Source organism: Diceros bicornis, chromosome 18, assembly GCF_020826845.1.
Source record: "Diceros bicornis minor isolate mBicDic1 chromosome 18, mDicBic1.mat.cur, whole genome shotgun sequence".
Classification (NCBI taxonomy): Eukaryota; Metazoa; Chordata; class Mammalia; order Perissodactyla; family Rhinocerotidae; genus Diceros; species Diceros bicornis.
Window position 1 is genome coordinate 58,726,606 of NC_080757.1, and position 24,344 is coordinate 58,750,949.

Sequence of the window (24,344 nt, forward strand, 5' to 3'; positions counted from 1 at the left end):
GCAGAGCTGCGAGATGGAGGAAACTAGGTTCCTGGGTCCAGCTGGCCTGAAGCCAAGGTCAAGCCTGGGGCTTCACAGTTAAATGAGGCAATCAACGCCCTCTGTTTCTGTCACTGGCATCCCAAGGTTCTGGACGAGGGTTATCCCTTTGTAATGTCCCCAGGTCTCTCTAACCCAGTGGCTGTCGACCTGGTCTGCATGTGAGAATCATCCAGAAGTTTTACAAACTCCCAGTGCCCAGACCCATTAAGTCACAACCTCTGGGTGGGGACAGACATTGGCATTTAAAAGCCTTCCAGGTGGCTCCAACGTGCAGCCAGGGCTGAGAACCACCGGGTGAGACACACTGGCAGCCTGCAGTCCAAGAGGGCGAGCGCCCAGGTCAAACATTCAATGAATATTTGCCCAAGAAGTGAGGTTTTGGGGGACTCCACAGTTCATCTAGTCCCCTCCAAAGAAACTAAAGATGCAGGGGGCGAGGCAGCTAGAAATAGAACTGGCAAAACAAGACACTGGAGTGAGTTTTAAAATCCCATCCAGATCAAGAGCCTCAGTTCTCGCTGACACAGGAACTCCAGCATTGTCACTTCTTATGGTCTCCGTTGATTTTATCTCAAATAAGTGGCCAGTCAAGGCCTGGAATGCAGAGGAAGTCCTTTGGCAGGTGGTGGTGGAAATGTTTAAAAACTCAAGTTGCTGAATCTTTAGCCAAGAGTCCTGGAAAGTCCTTCAGGTCCAGGCAAATAAAATGTAAGATGGAGGCCTCAGCACAGCATCACAGCACAGTATCTGCTCCCCAGGCTCTCAAGGCTGTTCCAGCCTTAGGTTCCCATAAAGGGAACGTGGAACGGGAGCTTGAAATGATCTGCTCCAGAGAGGAGGGGCTCAGTTCTGATAGAGAGACTGGGAAAGTCCCGGACACTGCAAACAATTGGGCCCAACTGTGACAGTGTGGACGATGCTGCTGTAATCTGGAAGCCACTGCCAAGACGTGGCAGGGAGAGTGCTGGGGGCTTTCAGAGACAGAACTCTTAGCTGGTTTACAAGATATTTTTTGTGCCTCTACTCAACCTCCCCTGCAGAATACAGGAACATTACCTATAATGCTAATATTGATGCAGCCAGGCACTATTCTAAACCTGTGACATGAACTGACCCATTTAATACTCCCAACCACTATGGGAAGTTGCTGCTCTTATTAACCCCTTTTATAGATGAGAAAACAGAGGCACAGAGAGGTGAAATCTGCCCAAAGTCACACAGCTGGAAGGGAGAGAGCTGGGATTCAAACCCACACACTTCTCTCTCTCTTTTTTTTAATTGGCTTGAAATATAATTTACACACAGTAAAATGCATCAATTTAATGAGTTTTGATAAATGTATACAGATGGTAACCATGACCATCATAATATACAGAACATTTTCATCATCCCCAAATGTTCTCTTCCGTCTCTTTGCAGTCAGTCCCCTCCACCAGCCCCGACCCTGGCAACCACCGATCTGCTTATTGCCATGCAGCTTTCCCTATTCTAGAATTTCATAAAAAGGGAAACATACTGTATGTAATCTTTTGTAAGCTTTTGAGATTCATTCCATCACTGTGAATATCAGTAATTGGTTCATTTTTTTGCTGAGTAGTAGTCCACTGTATGGAAAGACTATAATTTGTTTACGCATTTATGCATTGGCGGACATTTGGGTCGTTCCCAGTTTTTGATTATTATGAATAAAGCTGTTAGGAACATTTGGAGACAAGTCACACAAGTCTTTACGTGAACGTAAGTTTTTATTTTTTGTGTGTAAATACCTATAGATAGGATTACTGGGTCATATGGTAGATGTAGATTTAACTGTTTAAGAAAATGTCAACCTGTTTTCCAAAGTGGCTGAACCATTTTGCATTCCTACTAGCAATTTTATCACCCTTCCAGTGACTCTAAATCCTCACCAATGCTTGGGATTGCCAGCTTTTTAATTTTATCCATTCTAGTGGGTATATAGTGGAATCTCATTGTGGTTTTAATGACTACTGATGTTGAGCATCTTTTCATATGCTTATTTGTCATTCGTACATCCTCTTTGGTGAAGCGTCTATTTAAATCTTATGCACATTTTAAATTGGGTTGTTTATCTTATTACTGAGTTGTATAAGTTCTTTATATATCCCGATACAAGTCCTTTAGCAGATATATGATTTGCAAATTTTGTTTTGTTTTGTGTTCTGAAGAGCAAACGTTTTGAATTTGGTTAAAGATCAATTTATTATTCTTTTGGTGTCATATCTAAGAAATCTTTGCCTAACAAAGATTTTCTCCTATGTCGTCATCTTCTAGGAGTTTCGTCGTTTCAGCTCTTACATTTAGGTCTATGATCTATTCTGAGTTAACTTTGTGTATGATGGGAGATAAGGGTTTCAATCATTTATTTCCATACAGATTAGACTTGTCTCAACACCACTTATGGAGACAATCTGTTTCCCACTGAATAGCCCTGGTACCTTTGTCAAAAATCAACTGACCACATACATATGGGTCTGTTTCTGGACCCTCTTCTGTTTCATTGATTTATATGTCTATGTTTCTTATGCCAATATTACAGTTTTGATTACTTATAGCCTTATATTAACTCTTGGAGTCAGATAGTATAAGTCCTTCAACTTTGTTTTTCTTTCTCAAAATTGAGTCTTCCCATCTGTGAAGACAGTATATTGTTTCACTTGAGTCTCCTTTAATTTCTTTCATCAGTGTTTTGTAGTTTCAGCATACAGATCTTTCACGTTTTGTTAGATTTATATCTATTTCACGTTTTTTGGTGCTACTGTAAATGACACTGTATTTAAAAATTTCCATTTCCAATTGTTCACTGCAGCTATATAGAAATAAAATTAATCTCTATATGTGGACTGTGTATCCTGCAGCTTTGTTAAACTCAACTGTTAGTTCTAACAGTTATTTTTGAAGATTTCTGAGGCTTTTCTACCTAGTTGGTCTTGCCATTAGCAAACAAAGATAGTTTTACTCTTTCTTTTCCAATCTTTATGACTTTCCTCTTTCTTGCCTAATTGCACTCTCTGGGACCTCCAATAAGATGGTTGGTGAATAAAAGTGATGACAGCAATGCCAGTTTCCTGGGCTGTATAATTGTGCTATGGTAACATAAGGTGTTACCACTGGAGAAAGCTGTGTGAAGGGAACATAGCAACACTATACTTCTAGGTGGTTTAAAATAATTTCAAGATAAAAAGTTTAGTGGGGGAGAAAATACTGGTGAAAGCAGACATTCTTGACTTGTTCCCAGACTTAGGAGGAAAACATTCAGTCTTTCACAGTGAAGTAGGATGTTAGCTGTATGTTTTTCACAGATGCCCTTTATCAGGTTAAAGAAGTTCCTTTTATTCCTAGTTGGCTAAGAGTTTGTTTTGTTTTTGTTTCATTTTTTTTTAAATCATGAGTGGGTGTTGGATTTTGCCAAATGCTTTTTCTGTATCTTTTGATATGATCATATGGTTTCCTCTTTAGTCCGTTAATATGCTGAATTACATCGATTGATTTTAGAATATTAAACCAACCTTGCATTCTGGGCAGAAACCACACTTTGTCATGAAGTGTTTTCATTTTTCTATATTGCTGGATTCAACTTGCTAAATTTTTGCTAAGGATTTTTGCATCTATGTTCATGAGGGATACTGGTCTGTATTTTTTTTTTTCTTGTAAACATTTGTCTGGTTTTGGTATCAGGGTAGTGCTGCCCTCATAAAATGAGCTGGGAAGTGTTCCCAATTCCCCAAATCATGGAAGATTTTGTGTTGGTTTGTATTATTTTTTCCTTAAATGTTTGGTACAATTCACCAGTGAAGCCATCTGGGCCTGGAATTTTCTTTGTGTGAAGGCATTTTATTTTTGCTTTATTTAAATCTTTTAACAATTTTATTAAGGTATAAGTTACCTTAACATTTACCAATTTAAAGTGCATAAGAGGACAGAATTAACATTTGGAAAGAAACTGATCTCATTTTTTCCACTAAGTCCCGAGATGACTTTTGGGAGTTTCTTTTTGCTGACGAGTTGCACACTGGACACACAAGAGTGCCACACAGGCACGAGTCACTGCCTGCGTGAGTCCAGCCATCAGGACCTCTTAAAGAGAGGCTCAAGACCTGATTTTCAGTTCCTTGCCCCTCCACTTGCAGTTCCTCACCTCGTTCCCGCCTCGCCTAAGGCGCTCTGGCTTCTCCCCCTCCCCCTCCTGGAACTGCCCTCACGAGGATCGCCAAGAACACCGAGTCCTCCTTGTTTCTCGGTCCCTGGCTACTCTCCAGACCTTCTTACTGACGGCCCTGCAGTGTGTGATGGTTGACTCTCCTCCCTGGCTGCACTGCTCAGGTTCCCAGCAGGAAACAGATGGCTCCAAATGTGGATAATCTACAGAGGCTTGAAGAAAAGGGCTATTTACTAGGTGTGCATGAGCAGGGAATAAGGACACCACAGGGGGTAGTGTGGGATCTGCAGCTAGGACCACTCCCAGGCCAGAAGGGACAAAGGCAGGGAGTGGTTACTGGAGCCCAGGCTGGGAGAGAGTGGGTAGAGGGAGCTGCCCTGTAAGACAGTGCAGGACCAACCCTGCAGGAGGGAATCAGGGACTCCCAGCTCATCCCCTCCCTCCTGCCAGTCAGGGGTCAATCCCAGAGGGTTCAAGAGGTTCACGCAGGTCAGGCCCTGGGGACACAGAGCGGGCTGGGGATGGGACAAAAGATGTGGGCACTGGCTTTCATGACACCACACTCTCTTGGTTTCCTCCTTCTCCAGGTTAAGCCTCTCTTCTTTACTAGTCCCCTCCTTTCCCGTTGTTCCTGGGGTTTCATGTTAGGACTTCTTAGGACCCTGCATGTCCTTTGGCATGGTCTCATTTGCTCCTGCAGATTCATCAGACACACTAATGACACCCAGATCAGTCAGCCCTCTCACCCGAGCCCCACCTCATCACCAAATCTTCCAGATATCTCCACTTGGTGAGCCACAACAACAGAATGGGTGCATGCTAACTAGGCATCAGGCAAGACCCTTATGTGTGTGAACTCATTTACCATTCCCAACAGCTCTATTGTTATCTTCCTTTTGCAGATGAGGAAATTAAAGCATAGAGACGTTAGATAATCTATCCAAGGTCACACAGCTACAAAGTATCAGAGCCAGGACTGGACCTGGGAGGGTTCAGAGCCTATATTCCTAACCATTAAGACCAAAGGAGCATCTTCAGATGTCATCAAAAGTTGGACTGGGTGATTCGGTTTCCAGAAAGGCTCCCTGGTTGGCAAAGGTTCATGGGTCCCTGTCCCATGAATGCCCATGGCACATCAGACATCCTGTGCCAAGAACTCTTCTTGCCTGCTCTTTGCCAGTACTCCCTGCCCCCACCACGCACACAGACAGAGCGCACCCTTCACTGAGCTGGCGTGTGAATCATCGTCTCTCGTGTGCCCTGGAGCGGCGCCCTTGGAGAACAGCCAACATAGACCAGGAGACAAAAGAGTACTCACAGGCCCCTCTGGCACTTTATTGTTTACAAAACAATGGCTCCAATAGGAAGGAACACAATCATTACGCTTACAGCAGCGAATATAGAGGGGGGAAAAGGCTAGCCTGGAAATATTTGAAAATCACTGAGTGTGAAAATGCTGCTGCTGGGCACTTAGGCCACAGCTGAGGCAGAGAGGTCTCAACTTAGGGACTGTTTCCAGTCCTCCAAGTTTCATCTCTGTAGTTTTAAAATCACACAGCCCTGACAGTTCATCAAGGAGGTGGGCCAGGGAGCCCAGCCAGGCAAGGTCAGAAAAGACTTGGGTCCTCCGGGCTATGTCCGGGAGGGATATGTATGGGAGCCGAGTTCTAGAGATGTGTGTCACATTCAATAGCTTGTTTCCGTTCTTCTGCCATTTGTTTGGAAGAAACAGACAACCAGACAACAGACAGACAACCATCCTTACTGGGTTCCCTCCTAGCAGCTGTATTACAGTTTCAAAGTGGGAAAAGTCTGTGACACAGGGATCCACACAGTAAGAGTCAGAGCCTACAAGATGGCCCTTCCCAGCCATCACAGTAGCCCTACATTCTCCTGGGGGGTGAGGTAGCTTCTGGGCGAGGGGCACTGTGGGTGGATGGCAACGGCCCTTCTAGGCTTTGGTCCCGGCTGACCTGTCCCAAACTCTCTGCCTTTACCCTGGGGCACTGAGAAAAGACCACAGGGACGAAGACAAGCCAAGGTTTGCGTGAAGAGCTTCCACGGAGAAGAGGCTGCAAAGCTCCCACAGGGAAGAGGAGAAATAAAAGACCAGGGACGGAAAGCGCAGGGCCGGGCAGGCCTCGTCACAACCTCCAGAGTAAAGCAGCCCAGTGCCTGGAGCCGGTTGCTGGCCCTCAGAACCTGGGTCTCACTGAGTCAGGAAATAAAAATTCAAGTCATTCATGGAAGGCTTTAAAGGCATGACAATTTCTGATAGTTGCCAGAAAAAGGCAATGTTTTCTTTATCTTTGTATCCTCTGGCCAAGGACTTAGAAACAATTATAAACTTGCCTCACCAACTCTAACTGCTTAATTACAATTTCCTCCACTGCTGAGAATGAATTTAACGATGGGACTTTGCTCTGTGAGATAAGATTTGGCAATTCCATTCTATGACAAAAGGAATGGCTTTAATTAAAATAATAATTAAAACGTCAAAGTGCTACGTAGCCACAGAATTTTCCTGAAGGGAGAACATGGAGTCGCCCCATGGACTTGAGATGTCTAACGTGCAGCTTGGGATGGAGGGAGGAGCCCGCACCCTTCCCTGCAGCACTTGGGCAGAGGGCTCCACGGGGCCTGCCCTCACTCACAGCCCTGTAGCATCCTGCAGTGTACACAGGTGTTTTCCCGAGGACCTGGAGGGGAGGATTTAATGCCCGAGGTTCACGAGGAGGAAGAAAAGGGGTGGCATGGAAGTTCCCGACGGTCAGGTCCACTTCCAACTCACTATTGTGTTCCCCGAGGGAGCACAGTGCTTGACACAGAGTAACAGCTCAAGAAAAATTTATTGAACAAAAGAACAAATGGAAAGAAAGAGGGAGGTCAGATGGAAGAAAGAAAGGACCTAGCAGAATCAGAGAGGATGGGCCCCAAATTAAGATGCCTGCAATGATCAGCTTCTACCACCAGCTGGCAGCGCAGAGGACCGGTGGGTGAGAGCCTGCGCTGGCAGCCCCTGCCCAGCTCCAGGAAATCAGACCTCTGCTCACACACCTGGGGCTGAGCCCCGTTCTGGAGACCTCTATATCGCGCATCTGCCGCAGCGTTCTGAGAAGAAAAAAAAGCAAACAAAACACCACATAAAAGTGCAGTCCTCTGGTATTTATGAAATCTGAGTCCTGATGTAGCTTAAAACTGCCCACTCCTCGGCCTTGCTCAACAGCTTCATTTCTTCAGTTTAAATAAATTCTATTCCTTCGTACTTGACACCTCCGACCCTGGTCTCTGGCAGAAGGAAGCGTCCGTCAAGTGTGAAGGCCATGATGTAGGTAGCAACCTTGCCGCTGTCCTCCTCGGATTTGAGGGCCACGATGATCTGGTCATCAGTGTTGGGGATGAACTTGAAGGATGAGAAGCCGTGTGTGGGGACCACCTCCCCCACGTGGCTGACAGAGATGTCGCCGAAGTCCTGGGCGGCGCTCAGCAGCAGGTTGGTGCCCTTGTGCTCATCATCCCTCTCGCTGTACCGCTCGTGGCTGGCGCGGCGCGGCAGGAAGAACCACCGCTGCAGTGTGTCACTCCAGCAGGCAGACTCGTGGATGAGGTAGCCTGGGGACACACGACAGACCCACAGGTCACAGACCCAGTCGGCCGGGACTGAGCCCGCCTGCTGCCCCAGGCCTGCCTCCCCCCACGACCAGGGTATGCAGCACCCTCGACGGCACGGCAGAGGTGAGGGGACTCGTGGCTGCCTGAGACAGCCTTCCTCCCTGCACGTGCCCCGGGAGATGGTGTGAGGTAGCCTGTCGGTCCAGAGCAGCATCACTCCTCTTTTCCTTAGATCTCTGTATTTCCCAGAGGATTCTCGATCTGCTTTTGTTCTCAATTATCCAGAGTAACAAAGACGGGGAAAGCAGGACAAACACCAAGTCTCTGGGGCGCCCCGTCTCCCCTCGCCAAGCTTCCCTGCTGGCTTTCCCCAGAGCTGCTGCTAAGCCGCAGCCATGGGGTCTGTCTTTATTTCTGCTTCCTGGGTGCTAATCAAGAGAAGTAGAGCCCAGGGGAAGCAGCCAGATAAACAAGCAAGTTTGATGGGTGAAGAATAGACAGTGGGGTAGGTGGAAGAGGCGGCCTCAAAGCCGAAGAGGAAGCACCACTCCCTTCACATTTAAGGATGGAAAACGAGCCCTATGTGGGGGCGAAGCAATGTCCTCAGAGTCCTGTCCCCCCAAGCCTAGAGCTGACGAGGCCGCTCCAAGCATCGCAACTCCCTACTACAAACCACGACGACTCTCAGAAAACGAGGGGACAGAACCAGAGCTCTGGCCACCTTGCTTCTACCACAACAAGTGCGAGGCCCGAGGCCCTGACCCCCAGGGGAACAGCGAGAACCAGCCCTGGCAGGATGGGTTGTGAACTGAGACAGCAGGAGGTGGTCTGTCAAGGTGAGTGAGCCATGAAAGAGAAGAAAGAGAAAACGGCTCATTTGCCTGAGAATCCACTGGCCTGATGGGACCAGCCATCAGAGACAGTTGAAATCATCAAAATTGAGCAAGAAACTAAGCCACTGTGTTTGGAAGTAACACCCCAAGAAAGCACATGCGTGGTGCACGGCATCTGTTCAGTGCCCACAGGGTGGCGCCTGGTCCCTTACCTGGCGGTCGGATCCCAGCGGCGGCCCGCAGGGCATTGTAGCTGGACACCCAGTTCTCATGGTCCACGCTGCCTTTGCAGCCCACCACCTTCACCCACTCCGGGTTCTCGTTCATCACCTCCCCCGTGGTGGTGGTCCACTCCTTGCCCAGGCCGCCCACATACAGATGCTCGTCCTTCACAGCCAGCCACTCAGCTTTGAAGCCTAGGGACAAGGAGACAGGAGGGGCGTGCCTGAGCAGAGCCAGCCCTCTGCTCAGCAGGCTCCTGTGGGGTCTGGCAGGCAAGAGCAGACAGCCCTCCCGGTCCAGCAGCCTTGGGTGTCAGGTCACCCGTGCTGGACTTCACTCGAGGCCATGACGAGCAGAGGACAGGACAGCCTGGCTCAGGGCTCTATTCCGGAAGGTCAGCAGTCGGTCACCTCTCTTTAGAGCAGACCCCACGGCAACTCATGCAGGGCAGATGGGCACCTACTCTCCCGCCTTTATTCTTCCCCCCTCCTCTCTCCCTGCCCTCCAGGAACCATCACCTTTTCCTTCGGTAACTCAACCCAGGAACACTCTGCTGGGACATGCCCTCAAAGCGATTTAACTGCTTCTGCCGCTGGTGCCCCGCCTTCCCCTCAGCTCTGAAAGGCCCAGTCACATACTCGGAAATCTCCTCTGATCCCCAGACTCCCTATTTCTCAAGCTGTAGGCCCCAACCTCAAGGTTATTCCCAAATCCTAGGAAGTGGTAGCACTTGAAGTACCTGTCACAGCAGAACACGTTTGCTGTCCTGGCAGCCACCCCTGACATGTCACTGAGGGTAAATTAAGTGACAGTAGCCAGAGCTGCCAAGAGGGGCTGGCGTGGGGGCTCACAGTGTCCATCCCAATCAGGGTGTTTCTTTTCTTAGATGGACTTGAATTGTACTTGCTTTCCCAGAGGTTTTGCAAGCTTCTTGCCTGCTCTGAGGAGCTGGAGTGGCCACCCTCCCCGTGAGATGGCAGCAGCCTCTGGAATGCTTCTCCGCAGATGGCTCTGGAGGGACCCGCTGAATTCCTGTGATCCCAGGATCAGTCCCCTGGGCCATTTTCGAGATAAGATGCTTTCCACTTACCAGATCTTCCACCCGTTCTGGATGACCCGACCAAAGGGCAAACCCACGGCTCCCTTTATTCTGCTTTCTTCCCGATCCAAGAGGAAGAACAGAACTAAATAATGGTGGCCTATAAACTCTGACAGACTGAGGCAGGAAACAGGCAACCAACGTTTCTCTAAGGCCTAGGCTGAGGCACATTTCCTGCCAACTGCCCCAGCCTTGGGCAAACACTGAAGAGATTTATACCAGGGGAGGGCCTGGCAGACCACTGCCCAGGGGCCCAGCTAATTAGTGCAGTTCCTCCTCTGACCTCAGACAGCCTGCAGTGGTTTAGCTTTCTAGAAGGTGCAGACTCACCGTGAGAGCTTGGGCACACATGGCAGCTCTTGTCAACTCTCTTGCTGGTGCCTAGCACCTCCCTGCCCCCTCCCCTGTCTGAGGCTCTGGGCCACTCTGGGCCCCTCTCTAGCTCTGTTCCACACCTGCTGCAGGCAGTAACTCCTTTCTGGCAAACAACAGAGCAGTGGGTAATGGCAGATTTCAGAGGTCAGATTCCACTCGAGGTCACCGCTGCTTACACAGACCCTCCTTCTGCTGGGTTTTCAGAAAGAAGGGCTGGGCAGCAAAAGTTTACCCTTTTAATACGGTCATGGTTCAAAACGAGAACAATTGGACACGAGGGCTTTAAAGGGAAGGCACGCGGAGGGTGTAATCCCAGTGTGCTCTTACGATATCTTTTAAGACATAAAAAGGGCCATGTTCCCAGAGGCACTGTAAGTAGCAGTGGACAGAGCCCTAAAATGTATCCTGGGGAGAACCCCCACTTCCCTGGCAGGCCTCTAGTAACAAGCTCAAACATCTAGACTCCACTTCGGTCTGAAGTCCCGTAAGGCTTTTGCTCCCAGTCTGGGGGGCCGTGGGTCAGAAGCAGGACGGAGACTAGCTCTTCCCAACGTTCCCTCCTTCAGGACACAAGAACACTTTACTGTGAGCGCATGCAAACCAAGCCAGCGGACAGTCGGCCCAGAACTTGTCCCCTAGCTCCTCACCAAACCCAGGAGACACAGCAGCCCGACGTACCTTTCCCCACAGTTCCATCGCCGTCAGACAGAATCACCCAGGGTACAGCCTTGGTGCCTTCAATCTGGTAGACAACCCCTGTCCGGTCATCCACAGAGTACAGTTTCCCATTGAAGACGATCAGATCGGACAGCTCCATGCCCCGCCCCTTTTCTGCCAGATGGGATTCCAGGACCTCGTGGCCTTTGTCCCACTCCACGGCCACCTTGTCCCCGCTGTCTGATAGGGTCAGATAGCCCTTCTTCAGGTAACTGAACCAGGTATTTTCCTCTTGGGCCCTTGACTCTGTGTCCAGGTCGGCGATAACTGCGATTCGGTACCGAGTCCCACCTGGCGTCCTTTGGGGGACAGACAGGGGGTAGGTGTCATTGTACTGGTCAGCAGGTGCCTGGCCGAGCCTCCAGTTGTGGGCATTGGGTGCGGGGAGTCTGCCTGGGGGCGGTCGGTGGGAGTACAGCAGCCAGAGGATGGCGGCGCCCACAAAGGATGGCAGGATCACCTTCCAGCGGGGGCGGAAGCGGGGGTCTGCAGCCTTGGTCATGGACGCCAGCACAGGAAGGCCCCCTACACTTATCCGGAGGGAGTGCATAGACTCATTCCATTCCAGGTGGTCGGAGGGCTGAACAGGCATCAGACTGCAGGACAGGTGGACCTGCACACCCAGGGAGAGAGGAGAGAGGTCAGCGACCTGCAAAACACAGTGGCTTCCCAATTACTTCACGGTGCATGGGCTGCAGGCTACCTGATCCAGAATAAATAGTACTGCCACCACTTTGTGGCCATTCCTTCCTTGGCTTAATTAAATCCTGACTCTAGAAATATCCTTGTTTTCTCTTATTCAGCAAGATGAGCAGTCTTTCCAAAGCAAAATTATTCCATCTCCTCTGTCCCAGCTGGCAGGACAAAAAGCTCAGCGAGAGAAAGAAGTTATGTGTGGGCTGGTGTTCCGCAATCTCATGAAAGAGGGAACAGCAGGGGAGCGAGGCTGGGAGTGTGGGGATTGAGGGGCTTGGGCAGGAGAGGATAACAGAAAGGGTACAGATCTTTTGTGTTTTTTTTTTGGTGAGGAAGATTAGCCCTGAGCTGACATCGTTTGCCACTCCTCCTCTTTTTGGTGAGGAAGATAGGCCCTCAGCCAACATCTGTGCCCCTCTTCCTCTACTTTATATGTGGGACGCCTGCCACAGCATGGCTTGACGAGCGGTGCATAGGTCTGTCCCCGGGATCTGAACCTGTGAACCCTGGGCCATGGAAGCGGAGTGTGCAAACTTAACTGCTACGCCACCGAGCCAGCCCCTTGGGTACAGATCTGTATTTTAATCACGTCTCTTCAACAGAGAAGCCCTCCCTGATGGCTCTGCTCCGACAGCACCCTGCACCCCTTCCTTGGCATCTGTCACCATGCGACATCATGTTACACAGTTATCAGTTTTATCATTTGTGTCCCCAGCACCTAGAACAGTGCACAGAGCAGATGCATGCTCATTAAGCAAGTTTTTACTTCCTCCTGGGTTAGGTTTCTGTAATATTCAAGTATAAGTATAAAATAGATTCAAGCCAAACAGAAATACTTCTGTTTTTGGCAACATCTGTCCCCTGGCACGTTCCTATTAATGCAAATGACTGAGGAACCAGAGTCTGAACGGCCCTCTCTGCCTGGAGCCCAGCGTGTCAGCTCCAAAGGACAGCTGGGCTCACCTGGGGCCTGGCTTGGCCTCAAGCCCCCTGGCCCACTCCCCAGGTGCAGCACCATCATCAGATGGTGGCAGCCAGGAACTGCAGCTCTTCACACCTGCCCCCTGCTCACGTCCCCAGCACAGACCACGGCAGCTCGGTGTGGCCACAGCCGCGCCAGACCAGCATCTGTCTCCGTGGCAGCCGCCAAGCTGGGGGAGCAGCATCAGCGAACATTAGCCCTGGGCTGCGGCTCAGTGTCCGCCCTTCAGATGTAACTCAGTAAGCCCCAGCCTAAGAAACTCCCCTTGCCCGACCACCGGGGCATTTCTGCCTCCTCCTCCAAAACAACCAACAGCATGACTTCAGGGGCAGATGCTCCTCTCACTGCCAGGTAGCAGATGGGAAGGGCGTGGGGACCTGGCAGCTCTGTGCCTCCCCGGGCCCCCCACACTCAGACCACATGGCCTAGTCCCCTTCCACACTGCAGGCTGCTGGCTCTGAGGATGAAAAACTCGGCCCAGGTTCCACATGGAAGCCAGCCCCCCGCTTCCCTTGCTTTTTGGACAGATCCTTTGGTTTTGGCCACAGGGTCAGGTGCAGAAAAGTGACGTCTAAGGAGCGAGCATACCGAGTAGGCGGAGTGGGCCTCAGAAGCCCTCCTGCTCCTTACTCCAGGCTGGCCTCTGGGCTTCCCTCCTGGACAAGGGCACCATCTTCCCCCAGGCTTCACATGCCACACGGCCACAGAGCTGGTCACTAAGGCCTTCAGGGCTGGGAAACAGGAGTCCCTGTCTCTCCTCTAGCTGCGCCCAACCCCAAGGCTTCAAAAGCCATGCTAAGCCAAAGCCACCCAGCGTCTATTTCCAGCCCGAGGCTGCCACTGAGCTCTCAATTCCTACATCTCACCTCCTCTTCAAAATTCTGCCTGGATTTCTAACTTGAATTCTAAACACAGTATTTCAAAACCTAAGTCTTACTCTCCTCTCTTCTCCAACCCACTTGCCCCCAGAGCTTCCCTCAGGAATGGTGATGGGGGCACCGTATTCACAGTTGCCCAGGCTAAAACTTTCATCGAAACCCTAGAAGTAGCACTTTTCCGCATGAATATCATACTTTGACAGAAAGTTATGAACCACCACCACCTCGAGAAACCTAGGCATGGTCTGGATCCCCGCCTCCTTCCGCAGCATCCGCTCTACCACAGGTCCTATCAAGTGGGCCATCCGTCTCCTCCCTGTCGGCTCCCAGCTGCTTCCACAGCCCCTTCTCACGGGAACCACACAGACAGCCTCCCTTCAGCCCTTCTGCCACCACACCCCTCCCTGACAACCCACTCACCCCACGGCCAGCGACACCTGCTAGACAAGCGAGTCAATCAGACCTTGTCATCACCTGCCTCAGTGGCCCGCTCTCAGAGTAGACCCTCACTACTCATACGGCCCTGCCCAGAGAGCCAGCTCTTCTGCTTGCCGACCAGCCACGGCAGCCTCCTTCCTGTCTGGACCACCTCAGCCCTCGTCCACCCAGGGCAGGGCTCCTGGGCCCCCGCCCAGAACACTCCTGCCCTGGCTCTTTGCATGGCTGCCTCACTTTCACCTTTCTGCGTTTTTCCAAAATGTCAGTCAGCTCCTCAGAAAGACTTGGCCTGCCCACCTCAGCATGTTAAGTAATTATTTCCGCTCTGCCTTAGCTCCATGGGGCAGAGCCCACTTGCCACTTGCCCACTGCCAGCTTACACTCCTGGCTGACACTCCGTGCAAGTATGGGAACTGAGGATACATTTGCTGAAGGAATGAAAACTATACCCCGTGGTGGGTCATTAAACCACTTCTTCAAGAGCCCCTCAACTCTCTGTCCCCATGCCCCACAAGTTATTCTGCAAACCCACAGCCCTGGATCCAGCCCCTGATGGTCGAGCTGCCCAGCTGTGACACTGAGCTGCAGGTGCAGCGGACACAATGCTTGCTGTATAGACCACTGTCACTACTGTGATGTGTCGTCCTCACTGCCCCTGGTCAACTCCCTCTCCATTCCTGAGTCGCCATCCTGTCACCGGTCATCTTGAGACATCTCCTGCCTGCTCGCTCCTGGGAGAGACTGCAGCCCCCTTCAGTGGCCAGGGGCCCAGGGTGGAGCCCAAATGCCCACGCCCCCATGCACCAGACTGCTCCTTCCTGCTGCTTGGGGTCAGTTCAGACACGCCTGCCCTTCTGGTTCCTTCGTCACAGTCTATACACGTGTCCAAGTCCCTCACCTGAGTCACTGCTGGATCTCCAGATTACACTCTCAGGTACACTGAAAGCACTCAATAAAAACTGTGGATGAATGGTGAATCTGTGAATCTACGAATGAATGGAGAATCCCCCGGGACGCCTCTGGCCCTCACCATCCCTCACCACCCTGCAAGAGCATTCACTCTTCATCCCTCCTGGACGCTCCATGCCAGGGTCTGCCCCCTGCTTCCTGGAGAGGACTGACCGACAGGCCTGCTCCTGAGGCGCAGCCGTGAGAACATGTCCCACGGGGTGTCCCTCTGCGTCTCCTGCCAGCAGGGATGGTGACATGAGTGTCATGCTGTCTGTGGGTCCTCCTCCCTGTCTGTCCCTTCTCAGCCCCCAAGGCTCCTTCCTTGCTGCCACCTATCTTCTTTTTGAATCTCCCGGAGGTGACCTTGGTCTCTAAGTGAGGGCTCCCCAAGCCTTCCTAGCCTGAACATTTCCCAAACTCCAGGCCAGCGCGCCCACCTGCTGAGCCTCCTGGTCACACACCCGCAGGCACCTGGAACAGGTTCCCCTCATGAATTTACTGCCCTGGCTGAGGGCACTCCCAGCCCTGAGGAGTCACCCTGGCCAGCAGTCACATCACCTTCTCTCCTCCTCACTTTCCGGCAGGCGCTGGGTCCCCTTGCCTGTCTGCAACCCAGCTTGGGATTCTGGTCCCAACCCCATGGCCTCTGCCCTGTTGCCGTCTCACCCCGGTCTCCTGTTGATCCAGATCATCCGGGTCCAACCTGAGCTCGGCCATTTACCAGCTGCGTGACCTTGGACAAATGACCTGGCTTCTCTGGGCCTCAGTGTTTTCACATGCAGACTGCAGATGTCACTGTGCTGCCAGCTGAGTCAGAATCCGCAGGACTTGGTGCTGACTGCCCACTCCTGTCGGTCTACCCCCCTTGCTTTCCAAGCACCTTCACCCACCTGCCTGCAGGGCGTGGCTCTGTAGACAGAGTTGACAGGAAGGGCTGGCCCACTCCTGAGAGTACTGGGCACGCTGCGGAGTCAAGGACTGCACAGCCTGCAACGCTAGAAATATCTACTGCCTGTCCCTCCACAGAAAACGTGTGCAGGCCCCAGTCTAGACCCTCTCAAATCCATCCTCCAAACAACTGATAGAATGATTCTTCTGGAAAGCAAATCTGGATTAAGAATGGTTTTTCTGGAAAGCGAATCTGGATTAAAACTCTTCACTAGATCCCAATGCTTTCCTGCTAAGGAGGAGCTCCTCAGCCTGCAGAGAAAGTCCCATTTCCCCTGTGTGCTCTCCACCCGCACTACGCTGGGTTATTTACAATTCCATACTCCACGTGTGGAACCTCTGCACATAATGCTTCCTCCACCTGGAATGCCAATCTCCTCTGACCATATGGAACCATCCAGAAGTCTCTGGCTGAGCCATGAGAGTCATGCTTCCACTGTCCCTCCCCCGTCTCCCCACCAGTAAGCTTCCCTCCTGTGGGAGGCTGACACTGGCCCCAAAGGTATCTAGGCCTAATCCCTGAACCTGTGAATGTCCCCTATATGTCAACAAAGACTTTGTGGGTATGACTAAATTAAGGATCTTGAGATGGGAGATTACCCGGGTGGGTCCTAAATGCAATCACAAGTGTCCTTACACAGGGAGGCCGAGGGAGATGTGAGGACGATAGAAGAGGACCATAGCCAAGAAATGCCTGGGGCCCCCAGAAGGTGGAAGAGGCATGGACGGAATCTTCCCTAGAAGCTTCGATTCCTAGAGCCTTTGGAGGGAGCACAACCCTGCTGACACCTTGATTTCAGCCCATTGATACTGATACTGGATTTCCGGCCTCCAGAACCATGAGAGAACAAATGCTTGTTGTTTTCAGCCACCAAGTTTGTGGTAACTGGTTACAGCAGCCCTAGAAACAAATGTACCTCCTGACACACTGTGCTTTGTGCCACCTTTGTTTGGGACGTGGCTCTGCAACAGCACAGATCATCCGGTACTGCCAAGACCTGCTCAGTCAGTCTCCCCACTGACAGCTCCTGGACAGAAGGGGTTCTGCGTATCAGGTTGGTTCCCAAGACCTAACGGAGGTGCAGAAATGAGAGAATGACTGCTTTCAGTGACAGGAGAACTGTCTGCCTTCCAGAAAATCCCTTTAGCTTCACCACCAGAATAACTTCCCTCTGCATCAATACCCAGCCTTGGTCTTCATCTCTCCTCTAGTAGCCCAAGGAATTACTTTTTTTGTGTGTGTATGAGGAAGACTGGCTCTGAGGTAACATCCATTGCCAAACCTCCTCTTTTTTGCTGAGGAAGATTAGCCCTGAGCTAACATCCGTGCCCATCTTCCTCCATTTCGTATGTGGGATGCCACCACAGCGTGGCTTGCTAAGCGGTATATAGGTCCATGCCCGGGATCCAAACCTGCAAACCCAGGCCACTGAAGAGGAGTGCACGAACTTAACCACTACACCACTGGGCCGGCCCCATCAAGAAATTACTTTTATCTTGTAGAAAGAAAAGTTTCCAATCAGATGTCTTTCCATTTGTTCTCCATGACCCCCTGCTGGTTTATCACCTAAAACTGATAGTAACAGCCTGTAGTGTTGTGTTGCTGGAGGGCTGGTGCAGAGCACGAGATTGTATTTTTATTAAAAAGAAAGAAAGAATTTGCCAGCCACAAACACCAACAGAAATGAGCCACTGAAGGGGAGAGATGAAATGGACGAAGCTGTGCCTGGAAGAAGGCCCACCTGAGGCTTCTCTCCTCACCCATACCCCCCAAGGGTCCAAGCAGTTTAAACGTCTGCTTTATTGTGGCAAGAAGTTTGTCAACCCCACCATCTGCAGTATAATGGGCTGATTTTGTATAATCTAGGAAAATTAGAAGCAAGGTGCTATAGTATAAAGTTACTGGCAATTTGGCTGGCCAGGCTCCCCCGCTCAGGTGGGCCTGCAAACGAACTCTTTCTGGGTCAGAAACCACAGGGACTGCACCCCTGCTGGCTCCCTTCTTCCTGCGCCGCCACACTGCGGGCAACGTCCCTGGAAAGAGGAACCACGAGGAGCAACCACTACCCAGGAGGCTCAAGGGGTCCTAATTTCCTTCCCCACCCCCTCTTTTTAGGATAGTGTCACAAACAGCTCAAGGACACTTAGGCATTTCTGGTTTCTGTCAAACCAGTACCTCCTTATAAAAGAGGCCTGAAACAGCAAGGTGTACCAGACTCCAAGGGGAGCAGCACGTCCTCTCTGTGCACACCCGGGAGACGCTCCCACCCTACCTCAGGAGCGAGCAGCCCCTCCACGGTTAAATGAGCTCAGATACCCTACCTTCCCAGACCATCCCCAGGCCTGCCACCAGACTCTACCCAAGGCTCAGACGACAGGGGCAGCAACTCCTGACACAGCCTACGACAGGGGCAGCAACTCCTGACACAGCCTACGGGGAGGGTCTCTTTCTTAGGCTTCCTTCAGGAGTGGTATGTGACAGGTGGCAGAACAAACAGGTTTAAGGGCAGCTGCCAGAGCCAGTTCCTTCTTTCCAGGATCTAGGGAAGGGCAGGAAGTGAGAGATAAGGAGGGCCACTCCCAGCTCCCTGTCTCCTCCTCCCCAGGCCCTCACTCCTGCCGAGCAGCTGCCTTCCCTTGCCCACTACGGTCTCTGAAGGGTCCTAAAGAGCCCAGGCTCTGCTCTGCTCACTGCCACAGTGCACCTCCTGGTTGGAAAGGAAAGAGCCACCCCCGCGGACCTCACAGACTCTTGAGAGCAGCAAGGACAGAGGCCAAGGGCTTCAGAGCACCAGTGCTGACGCTGGGGAGAGAATGCTGGATGAGTGACATTTATTAAACACCGCCTGTGGCCAGGCTCCTTGAAAATGTTACCTAATTTGAGGCATTCTTCTGTGTTTGACTCACCAAAGCTTATTATTGTACTTGAAAATGCCATTTCAATTTTGGACAGGGGTGGGCAGCAGAAGGAAACCAGGAAGGAAAACGCTGTCGTGGTCAAATATGTCCTATATGGATTACTGAGGTAACTCCTCCTTCCAGACGTAACTTCCTTAAAGGCTGAGACTCTGGATCCTACTGAATTCTGCCTTCCCCTGCCCCCCTGACTCTGCATACAACAGGCGTTCACAACTGCTTACTGGACCAAGTTAAATATGGTTCAGGATAACTCATTGCTCAGCCCTCTGTTTTTGTTTTTAAGTCAACTACCCAAGAGGAGCGCACTAGTTTTCTACTACTGCTGTAACAAGTCACTCAGATCTGGCAGCTTCCTCACAAACTTATTTTACAGCGCTGCTGGACAGAGTCTGACATGGGTGTCACCGGGATAACATCAAGGGCTGTGTTCCTTTCAGAGGCTCTAGGGGAGAATCTGCTTCCTTCCTTGATCAGTTTCTAGAGGCTGCCCGCATTCCTTGACTTGCGGCCCCTTCCTCCACCTTCAAAACCAGCCATGTTGCACCTCTCTGTGCCTTTCTGCCATCATTTCCCTCTAATGCTCTTCTTCTGCACACCTCTTTCACTTTTAAGGACGCTGTGATTCCACTGGGCCCACCCAGGTAATCCAGGATGATCTCCCTATTTTAAGGTCAGTTGATTAGGACCCTTAATTCCATCTGCTACCTTAATCCCCCTTTGCCACGTAACATATTCACAGGTTCCGGGGGTTAGGACGTGGACACCTTGGGGGGCCATTATTCTGCCACTCACAAAGAGGGAGACAGGGAAAGAACCTCCAGCTTTCCCTAAGGGCCAGAACTGTTCACACACAGCTCCATTTATGGGGTGGGTGGCACAGCTTCAGAATACTCTACGGTTTGTATTTACTGCATCACAGTAGGGCTGTGTATGCTTAATTGTATCATCAATGTTATACCTGGGAATTGTAGGAAAAAAGTTACCCTCTCAGTTGAAACAACACTACACATCATTGGGGTGTTTTTCCAGCTTGAGAATAAAGGGATGCAATAATCCCATGAATGACCCAAATCAGGGTTTGTCCCCACAGACACTGCAGTTCCACCTGCCCAAACCCATCTTCTCTCCCAATTTCTTCAGTGCTGAGGGGAAGGGGAAGAAGGCCTGGGTTGGGGTGGGAAAGGTTGGCCTGCTGCAGGTGTGACAGTGGCCAACATCGCAGGACTCATTCCACCCTGTGAGACCCCTCGGAGCCATTCTGGGCGGGCTCCAATCTCACTCACGCCCACACTGTCACTCGCCATAACCATACCCAGTCTGGCCCCATGTCTGCACACTGCCCTGCCCTGTCTCGAGCCCTACTCCTGCGTCATTCCCCACAGCACGTTCCCTTGGCTGAACATGGCCAGAAGCAGTGCTCTGCCTGGGAACCCGGAGCTGTGAGCTCCATTAATGACTGCACTTATTATAGATCAACAAGTAGGAGTCAAAAGAACTGTAGACAAAAGAGAAAAATGAACATCTCCCCAAACAGATTTCTCTATTACCAGGATTATTTTTTCCTAAGTAATTGTCTTGGTCTAATGAAAGGGAAAAGCTACATAAAAGTCCTAAAAAAATCAATATAAAAGTTTTAAATTCCCTTAATGTTGGCATTTATTTTATTTTTCCCCCAAAGCCCCAGTAGATAGTTGCATGTCATAGCTGCACATCCTTCTAGTTGCTGTATGTGGGACGCGGCCTCAGCATGGCCAGCAAAGGGGTGTGTCGGTGCGCGCCCGAGATCCGAACCCGGGCCACCAGCAGCAGATGTGCGCACACCTAACCGCTAAGCCACGGGGCCGGCCCAATGTTGGCATTTAATAAGAGCTTTCCAGGTGGGGCTGGCCCCATGGCTCAGCGGTTGGGGCACGCGCTCCGCTACTGGCAGCCTGGGTTCGGATCCCGGGCGCGCACCGACGCACCGCTTCTCAGGCCATGCTGAGGCCGCGTCCCACGTGCAGCAACTAGAAGGATGTGCAACTATGACATACAACTATCTACTGGGGCTTTGGGGGAAAAAAAAAAAAAGGAGGAGGATTGGCAATAGATGTTAGCTCAGAGCCGGTCTTCCTCAGCAAAAAAAAGAGGAGGATTAGCACGGATGTTAGCTCAGGGCTGATCTTTCTCACAAAAAAAAAAAAAAAAAAGAGCTTTCCAGGAAATCTCCACAGTCCAGAGTGTTACTGAAGGGAAAAAAATAGTCCCTTTTTTTTCCCACAGTGTCCCGGGTATCATTCCACAAATGTCTGTACAACAGAGAAATGACTCCCATGTCATAGTACTGATCCATTTCAGGACCCTGGACCATATTCCCAGATCTGAGATACTGTCTTTGAAAGAGAAAACACTGGAGCATTTACACACCTACCCTACACGGATGCCATCGGAACCGCCACACTGCTGCCCAGAAAGTCCTGGGACTCAGATGAAAGGGGCTGTGTGTATTTGTGAGAGCTTGCTCGTGTGCACCTCAAAGGCCACATTCAGGGAGTGGGAGTGAACACCCCACCTCCTACTGCACCGGGGTCTCTCCTCACTGCCGTTGTGGCGCGGGGAGGCATGATGGCAGATTCGGTGCAGTTAGACCGGCAGGTAAAAATTTCCTCAAGTACTGACAGCTTAAACCAACACCCTTACCACGCCTATGAAAACATGGCGTGCATTACCAGTGGGGTACAGCTTTAGGGGGAAGAAGGTGACTTCTAGCTAACATAAGGTATCAAATGATCAGATTCACACCTCAATCATGCAGTGACACAAAGTGGCACCTAGACACTTGCAAGTATATGATTTCCACCAGGGCCCTGTGACGTAGCATCGCCTTTCGTGATCAGGTTAATTTGGACAAGAAAGAGTGAGGAGACCAAGACTCCTCTGTCCCCAGACCACTGCAGTGGCCCTGTGACAGTGCCTGACCAATCCACGCTTCACCTGAGTCCTCTCCCGGAAGACCTCCGGGCTGCGCAGGACGGGATGCCCCTGCCAAGTCCAGAGGGGAGCAGGCTGGCCCATCAATGTGCCTTTCAGCAGGGCGCTCCAGGACTGAATAGAAGGCTCATTGAGGCCGGCAGGGAGGGGCACCAGGGAGGCCACTGGTTGCTCTGGAAAAAGTCCCACGGTGCCCACAGGCTCAGGCTGGACTGTTCAGTTGGGAGGCCTGTGGGCGGGGCTGGGGACTGGCGGAGGGTCTGCAGCCCAGCTCAGGAAGATTCTCAATAAAGCTCCTCAAAAGGAAAGGAGGGAGAGGCCGCAGAGTCCCCACAGCTCCTGAAGGACTGCAGCACCCGCTTTCTTTTCTCCCTTCTGTGACCCCGGGCCCTCGCACTGAAGAGCCAGCAAGATTCAGTCGACATCAGCAGATGCGTGTTCCCAAATCTATCCTTTGTTGAAAACGTTGAGGGGAAAGATGTCAAGCATACACCCTGAGACAGGAATGAGCCATGGGGCAAGTGTGCTAAGGGATACTGGTTTCCTGGGGACACTCAGGCGCTCGGGAACAAGATGCGTGTGGCAGACAGAAGAGTGATCGCAGGTACTAGGTGCCAGCCAAGCCCAGAGACACAGAGGGCAAGGGAAAGGCACCAGCAACAAGGAGGGTGAGGAGGTGCTGATCCCCTCTGATCCCAGGGATGAAAGGAGCAAGACAGGTGAGGGCGGGGTGGGGGAGAGGGAAGAGGGGATAGCTTGGGTGCAAAAGGCAGGAAAGTGAGTTGTGCTGAGGGAAAGGAGAGGAAGGCCTGGGCTGGGGTGGGGAAGGTCGGCCTGCTGCAGGTGTGACAGAGTGCCAGTCAGAGAAGGGAGGGCTCCCCAACAGGTCAGGAGAGGCCCTGCACAGGTCAGAGGAGGGGTAGCGAAATCACAGGGGGGCAGGAAAGGGCTGTCCTCAGGAATAGGTGTCCCACACGAGTCAGGAAGGGAATGTGCCCTTCAGGGTCAGAGGGGGTGATGTCCACACTAGTCAGAGGAGGTAGGAGTCCTGCAAGTCAGAAAGGGGAAGTGTCCGCGCCCAGTCGGAGGAAGGGGACAGTTTCTCAGAGTCAGAGGGAGGCGTCCCACCGCAGTCTGAGGGGAGAGCCGGTCTGCGGGTCAGGGGCCTGGGACCACGCTCTGTCAGATGGGGAGGGAGCCTGCGGGGTGAAGGGGCGGGACGCGGCAGGGTCTGAGGGCGGCGGCAGGCGCCGAGGCCGGCCGTCGCGAGGAAAGGCGCCGGCGGCCGCGGGCGCAGCCGTCACTCACCCGGTGCGGGCAGGCTCCGGGGCCCGCGGGCGGCTGGGACTCGCTGCGGGCAGGGCCGGGTCCGACCGGCGGTCGACTTCCGCCCGGCGCCCTCGCCCCGCCTCCGAGCAACACGCTCCCGGCAGCCTCCGCTCTGAGGCTGCGCGCGAGCGCGGGCGAGGGCTGCTGGGAGTTGTGGTTTTTGTCGCTCAGCGAGCGGGTCTGGGAGGAGGAGCCGCGGCCCTCGAAGGACGAGAGGGAGGGACGCAGACGTCTGCGCTGCCCACCCGCAGGACCTTTCACCGCGTTGTTCTGGAACGCTGGCCAAGCAAAAAAGCGGGGGAGGTGGTACGGGGGATGAAGACTACTGGGGAGGAGGGTTATCGTTCCTCGAGCTGAGATTATAGAACCCCTTGCCTGGAGGTGGAGAAGCGCGGACCCTTTTCTGCCACTCTCATTCTGAAAGAGCTCCTCTCCTTGGCTCCTTAGTCAGTTTCCAAAGGAGAGGTCAGGGCACGGGTCCGCAGACTAGAGTGTCCTGGGAGCGGGTAGGGGTTCCCTGCCGCTGACTTGCAGTCAACTCCCCGCACCTCCCCCCGTATAAGGGTCTCTGGTTCATCCGGTTTCTCCAGTCCCCTCCCCAGCCTTTGAGCTATTTTAAAGGAATGCGTTAAAAGGCGTTCCTGCCTGTCACCCCCAAGTCCTGCAATGATGCCCATTTTAGAAATCCTGAAAAAAGCTTGGTAGCAGTGGAGTGTCACACAGAGCTTGGCGAGGAGCGTGCATCGGTGCTCTGCCGGCCTGCGCCTTCAACCTCTGCGTGCATGCAAACGTCCTCGGTCTCCCAAGAGCCTTCCGTTAAGTAACAGATGCACAGGGGAAAATTCAAATTATATAAATAGGTGCACAGTGAAAAATAACCCGCCCTCCCACCCTCTTCTGCATTCCCTGCCCAGAGGCGATCATTATTACTAGTTTCTTGTGGCTATTCTTGGAGATATTTTATGACACACAAACAAATCATAAATACATATATTCAATTACCTTTTTTTAAACCAAACATAAATGTGTTAAACATACGGTTCTGCACTTTTCCTGGTGGGGGGGGGGCAGAGGGGGAAGGACAAACCCTTCTTGAATTTGTTTGTTTCCCATCGTGCTAAACTGAGTCCTAACCATATACCACGTTACTATTATT

At 51.8% G+C, this 24,344-nt stretch overlaps 2 protein-coding genes across 3 annotated transcripts in view; both read right to left on the reverse strand.

Annotated features, from left to right (window-relative positions):
* The window catches only part of USP36 (ubiquitin specific peptidase 36), a 272,438-nt gene that overhangs the window by 143,256 nt on the left and 104,838 nt on the right, over positions 1-24,344 (reverse strand). The gene's annotated exons all lie outside the window — the stretch shown is intronic.
* Positions 5,531-23,249, reverse strand: CANT1 (calcium activated nucleotidase 1). 2 transcript variants are annotated; one of them, XM_058561791.1, is made up of 4 exons: positions 23,168-23,249; positions 11,039-11,690; positions 8,877-9,080; positions 5,531-7,831 (listed from the first exon to the last, which is right to left on the reverse strand). In XM_058561791.1, the coding sequence occupies exons 2-4, from the start codon at positions 11,667-11,669 to the stop codon at positions 7,461-7,463; spliced, it is 1,206 nt and encodes a 401-aa protein (XP_058417774.1). In that variant the 5' UTR covers positions 11,670-11,690; positions 23,168-23,249; the 3' UTR covers positions 5,531-7,460. The 2 variants fall into 2 exon arrangements, with proteins under 2 accessions (XP_058417774.1, XP_058417775.1); XM_058561792.1 differs by lacking the exon at positions 23,168-23,249 and adding an exon at positions 18,293-18,338.